We start from the raw sequence: 5,691 nt of genomic DNA, 5'->3' as shown, positions 1-5,691 counted from the left end.
TGTGTGTGTGTGTGTGTGTGTGTGTGTGTGTGTGTGTGTGTGTGTGTAGGCTCAGAGGCTGTGTAAGCGCTGTGGTCAGGCCTGGAGAGCAGCAACTCTGGAAGGCTGGAAACTCTACCACGACCCCAACAGGACCTCAGGTAATCTCCAAACCCTGATACCACCTGTGTGATAAACAGAGATACACTCACACTCACACACACACGCACGTTATGATGTTGCTCACAAACCCGTGACGACCCAGAGTCTCGTCTCTCTGCAGCGAGTGCAGAGCTGCAGGCGGTGGAAGGAAACCCTCAGAGAGGAATCTGGAAGGCCTGCTGCTGGAGGATGGCTGAGGAGGTACAACACACAACTAATAGACCTTGTTGCTTTACTTGTTCATAATGCTGACGTATGGACATAAAACAATAGAATGAAACATTAACTTTCTGTTTTTAGGAGCAGTTAAACAGATACGAGAGAGCCATCTACGCCGCTCTCAGTGGAAACCTCAAACCGGTAACATTATGAGTTTGTGTGTTTGTTAATATAAATATATATTAATATGTTATTAACCCCAAGCAGTGGCCTCTATTGAAGAGCTCAGTATTTAATGTTCCTATATTTGACTTTAATAGCTCCTGGCAGTGTGTGAGTCATGGGAGGACTGTGTGTGGGCTCACTTCAGAGTGATGGTGGACTCGCTGGTTGAAAAGGATCTGATGTCGTCGGGTATGGCCCACCAGGAAGTGGAGACCCTGCCGCGGGAATACCTGGAGGCCAAGTACGACACGCACACACACACACACACACACACACACACACGTAAACACAGTAGCAGTAGTGAGGATGAAAACATTTCTCTCTCTCTGTTCAGTTGGACGATGGAAAAGGTGTTTGAGGAACTTCAAGCCTCGGAGTTGAAGGTAAAACTCACACAAACTGAATGTGATTGTTGAGTCACATGACTGAACACACGCACACATTAAACCAGCTTCTTTCTGTGTGTGTGTGTGTGTGTGTGTGTGTGTGTGTGTGTGTGTTTAGAGGGTGTTGGAGGAGACTAGCGAGCATTACCACATCATCCAGAAGTTTGTGATCCTCGGAGACCTGGACGGTAAGACACCTCTGACCTCTGAAGAGGAATTCAATTTGTGACAAACAAGAAGGAAAAGAATATTATTATTATTCAGAATCAACTTCCCACTAAGACTTCTTCTATCCCTAAACCTCTCTCTGTCTCTCTCTCAGGTCTGTTGGAGGAGTTTTCTGATTGGCTCACAGCCTCTAAGCCACTCCCCTCCCACCTGCTGCGTTTCATGACTCACCTGCTGCTATTTTACCGCTCTCTGGGTTTGGCCCTGAAGGTAAAAATAAACAAATGAGTTTTATTTAGCTTCAGGAACAGTTCAGACTGACCTGTTTGTCTCTCTGTAAGGAGGAGGTGTGTGTGGATGTCCTGAAGGCGTACGTCTCCCTTCTGATCCGGGATCGACAGACCGATCTGGTGGCGAGCTACGTGAGCCAGCTGCCCGCCGAGCTCGCCACTGTCCAGTACGCCGCTTTCCTGGAGACGGTCAGCCAGCCGGAGATGCGTCCCCGCTGCCTGCAGCTCGCCACCGACGCCGGTGAGACGCGGAAAACAACCCAAAAACACAACTGATGGCGGTTTGATGAGTGAATACTAAACCTGCTGTCTGTGTAGGTCTGGATGTTGCTGCGATAACCAAGCTGGTGGTGGAGACTGTGAGAGACACAAATGAAACTGAGTTTACACACCACAACCAGATGCTGGAGATGGGAACCACAAAGGTACAGACTAAATAACCAAACTATAGTGTTCCTACCTTTCACAATAAAAGCCCTAGATGTATGCAAAGTATTTTCAGACGAGTATTTTGAAAAACAGCCTTTATGAGACTTAAAAAATTACAAATGCATGATTGAGACAAGATTTAACTGATAAAAAACTCTTAAATGTACATAGTTTGTTGCAAATGTGGAAGTGGAAGGAGTTACTGTGATGCTGTGCTCTGATAGGAGGACCTAAGAAAGATCGATGTCATCGATTGGCTGCTGTTTGACCCTGCCCATCGAGCCGAGTCCCTGAAACAGTCCAATGCCATCATGAGGAAGTTTCTGGGTAATTCTTTGTTATTCATTTATTCATCTCGACTGCCTCAGCTTCATGTCCGAGGACCACGATGCATCGCTTCGTGTCCGAGGACCACGATGCATCGCTTCGTGTCCGAGGACCACGATGCATCGCTTCGTGTCCGAGGACCACGATGCATCGCCTCGTGTCCGAGGACCACGATGCATCGCTTCGTGTCCGAGGGCCGCGGTGCATCGCCTCGTGTCCGAGGACCGCGGTGCATCGCCTCGTGTCCGAGGGCCGCGGTGCATCGCCTCGTGTCCGAGGGCCGCGGTGCATCGCCTCGTGTCCGAGGGCCGCGGTGCATCGCCTCGTGTCCGAGGCGATGCATTGCTTCTATGTGACCGTCTCTCTCTCAGCCCTGCAGAAACACGACGCAGCCAAGGCGGTCTTCTCTAAAGTTCCGGAGGATTCTATGAGGGAGATTTACTGCCAGTGGTCGGGGGTCGGTCAGACCACGTCTCTACCTGCTGAGGACGAGAACGCCATCAGAGAACACCTGTGTATCAGAGCCTACCTGGTCTGTCACCTGTCTCTCATCAATAAGGATCAATAAGGTTTATTCATCTGGATGTGTCTTTATTTTTATTTTGGAATTTTTTTACAGGAAGCCCACGAGGCGTTCACTGACTGGTTCAGCCACAGCAGCTCGGCCCCCCAGAAGCCAGCGCCGGCCTCCGAAGCCAAATTCACTGAGAGAGTAGCCAATGAGATGAGAGAGAAGGAGTACCAGGTACACACACGCACACACACACAGGCACACACGCTCACACACACTGTAAAACTACTTCTTATGTGTGCGTTAGGCCGCTCTGTCTGCCTGGTCGTGCCGTCTGGACGTTTTAACTGAAGATGTGAAAGAAAGAATCTACAACGTTCTGCTGTTCGTAGACGGAGGCTGGATGATCGACAACAGACAGGTAAGTGTTTACGACGCCACACATGAGAACCAAACGTTCTCTCTCAGGGAACCAGGAACTAAACCTGTGTTTCAACCAAAGGAACCAGGGACTGAATTTAGTTTCTGTGCGGTAGCGGCAGCTGCTTAAAAAGGCCCTTTATGTTCTTGGTTTAGCTCCTCTGGTTCCACAGTTCCTGGGTCTAAAATTTAAAGGAATAGTTTGCCATTTTGGGAATATCGCTTGTTCCCTTTATGGCGGAGAGTTCTCTGTATCTATGCATTCAATATAAAGCTGCAGTCACAAAAGGATGCACATATTATGCACACGAGACGGGATTAAACTCAATTACCGGGGCAGGAAATGTTAAAACACCTCTTAATAACATCTGAAATCATGGGATTTATTTTGTCTAGTTGACTTATAGAAGCGATAAGTTGATTGTTTGCACGTTTGTTTGGTTCGTCAATTGTTTGTTTTGTGTTTTTCAGGACTCTGAGCCGGACTCTGAGCCGGATTCTGAGCGCAGCCACCAGATGGTGGCGCTGCGCTCTCTGTGTCTCCCTCGCCTCAGCTTCCTGCTGCTCAGCGTTCTGCAGAACTCCTCCAGAGACCAGGAGGCGCTGCGCCTCGCTGACATCATCTCATCGGATCAGCACCGCCTCTACCAGGTAGCTGGAGAGATTTCATCGGCCCTGTACGTTGAGTTATGGGAACAGTGAGTTAATGTTTCTGCCCACAAATTCAGGTTTTCTCCAAAGAGGAGCTGAGGAGGTTTCTCCAGAAGTTGAGGGAGTCGTCGCTCTCTCTTCTGGACCGAGGACTCGACCCGCTGGGCTACGAGTTACAGCCATAAACACACACACACACACACACACACACACACACTGAGCAGTGTTTGAATCACTGTTGTTTTTTGTTAATCTTTTTTGCTAAATAAAAGCCTGTGTTTTCCTGTAATGGTTTTGTGTAAATTTAATTTGAAGGTCTTAATAATTGTGGTGTTATAGAGCTGTGAATGATCTAAACGCCAGAGCAAACAGTTCAATGTTAGTGTTTTGTGGCTTCCATCTAATTAAATTGTAAAGACTATAGAGTTGTTTACGGAAGATAAATGGATATGGGTTCATTATAAGAGCACAGAGAGCCTTTAATGTAATGCCACGGTATTCGGGCTACTAAAAAATGACGAGAGTTAAGTCATAAATATTACAGTAAAAAGTTAGATTTTAAGAGTATATTTGTCAAGGAAAAAGTCATATTTTGTGAATAAAGTCAGAATTTTTAGGGGGAAAACCGTCACAATATTTCGAGAACAAATTACATATTTTGAGTCTTAACATTTAGGCTTTTCACAGCAGGAAAAGCATTATTGATAACTTTTAAAATCCCTGTTTTCAAATTAGCTGAGTTACATGCTGGCTTCTGCTATGACAATACATTAAAAGAGCAATTACAGTACCTCAAATTAATGCAATATACACAATATAAGGTAATGTATATCATGTATGTGTAATTGTAATAGGCACACACTACATGAAGTATATATATTAAACATGGACGAGTATCTTATGATATGGCGTGTAATAAATAAAAACATAATGGCAATATTACTATTACTAACTTCTGCCTCACCATCGACAACTCCACTCTGTCTCCCTCCCCACACATCCGCAACCTTGGAGTCATGTTCGACAGCAACCTCTCCTTTGAACACCACGTCAAACAAATCACCAGAACTGCCTTTTTCCACTTAAAAAACATAGCCCGTCTCCGCCCATCACTCTCCTCATCTGCTGCTGAAACTCTGATCCACGCCTTCATCACCTCCAGAATTGACTACTGCAACAGCATTCTCCACGGCACATCATCCAAAATCCTAAATAAACTCCAGTACATCCAAAACTCTGCTGCTCGCCTGCTCACCCACACCCGCTCCCGTGACCACATCACCCCTGTTCTCCAGAACCTCCACTGGCTCCCCGTCCCACAACTGATCCAATACAAAATCCTTCTCCTCACTCATAAAGCTCTCCACAATCAGGCCCCCTCCTACCTCACCGACCTGCTTCACCACCACACTCCATCCCGTCGGCTCCGCTCCTCTGATGCCAACCTCCTGTCCCTTCCACTCAGGACCAAGCACCGGACATGGGGTGACAGAGCCTTCTCCATATCTGCCCCTTCCCTCTGGAACTCTCTCCCCAAACATATCTGAGACTGCACTGACCTTTCCACATTCAAATCCCAAATCAAAACCCACCTGTTCAAAACTGCTTTTAATGTGTGACCGATATTGTGTATTTTATGTTTTTAGTGTATTGCTTTTATATATGATGATTTTAATGTAAAGTGTCTTTGAGTATTATGAAAAGTGCTATATAAATAAAATGTATTATTATTATTATTATTATTACTGCAAATGCGTTCATATTAAGGCATAATTATTAAATTAACTGTTCCACCATGTAAAAAATGCAGACGAATGGGATTACATTAAAAAATGTAATTATATAAATTATTACATTTTTACTATGTATTTTTCCACTAAAAGTTATCTTAATTAGAGAAGGAGAATAAAAGAAAAAGGGTTAATTATTGTGAATATAATTAGCCCGCGAGCTCTGGATGCAGTGTCAGTGTCCGGCCACTAGG

The 5,691-nt window shown here is 45.6% G+C and overlaps 1 protein-coding gene across 1 annotated transcript in view; it reads left to right on the top strand.

Moving 5' to 3' along the window:
* nup107 (nucleoporin 107) overlaps positions 1-4,548 on the top strand; it is an 8,727-nt gene extending 4,179 nt beyond the window's left edge. The window contains exons 13-27 of the mRNA XM_031859080.1: positions 50-140; positions 263-342; positions 442-501; positions 621-766; positions 860-908; positions 1,030-1,099; positions 1,234-1,349; positions 1,421-1,610; positions 1,688-1,794; positions 2,023-2,125; positions 2,497-2,657; positions 2,745-2,870; positions 2,944-3,057; positions 3,528-3,707; positions 3,785-4,548. Of these exons, the coding sequence (XP_031714940.1) occupies positions 50-140; positions 263-342; positions 442-501; positions 621-766; positions 860-908; positions 1,030-1,099; positions 1,234-1,349; positions 1,421-1,610; positions 1,688-1,794; positions 2,023-2,125; positions 2,497-2,657; positions 2,745-2,870; positions 2,944-3,057; positions 3,528-3,707; positions 3,785-3,892 (1,701 nt within the window). The 3' untranslated portion in view covers positions 3,893-4,548. The remainder of the gene's footprint in view (positions 1-49; positions 141-262; positions 343-441; positions 502-620; positions 767-859; positions 909-1,029; positions 1,100-1,233; positions 1,350-1,420; positions 1,611-1,687; positions 1,795-2,022; positions 2,126-2,496; positions 2,658-2,744; positions 2,871-2,943; positions 3,058-3,527; positions 3,708-3,784) is intronic.
* The last annotated feature ends 1,143 nt before the right edge of the window (positions 4,549-5,691 follow it).

This window comes from Anarrhichthys ocellatus, unplaced genomic scaffold, assembly GCF_004355925.1.
Source record: "Anarrhichthys ocellatus isolate YVR2014 unplaced genomic scaffold, GSC_Weel_1.0 scaffold21, whole genome shotgun sequence".
Lineage (NCBI taxonomy): Eukaryota > Metazoa > Chordata > Actinopteri > Perciformes > Anarhichadidae > Anarrhichthys > Anarrhichthys ocellatus.
This window is presented reverse-complemented; position numbering and strand designations above follow the sequence as displayed.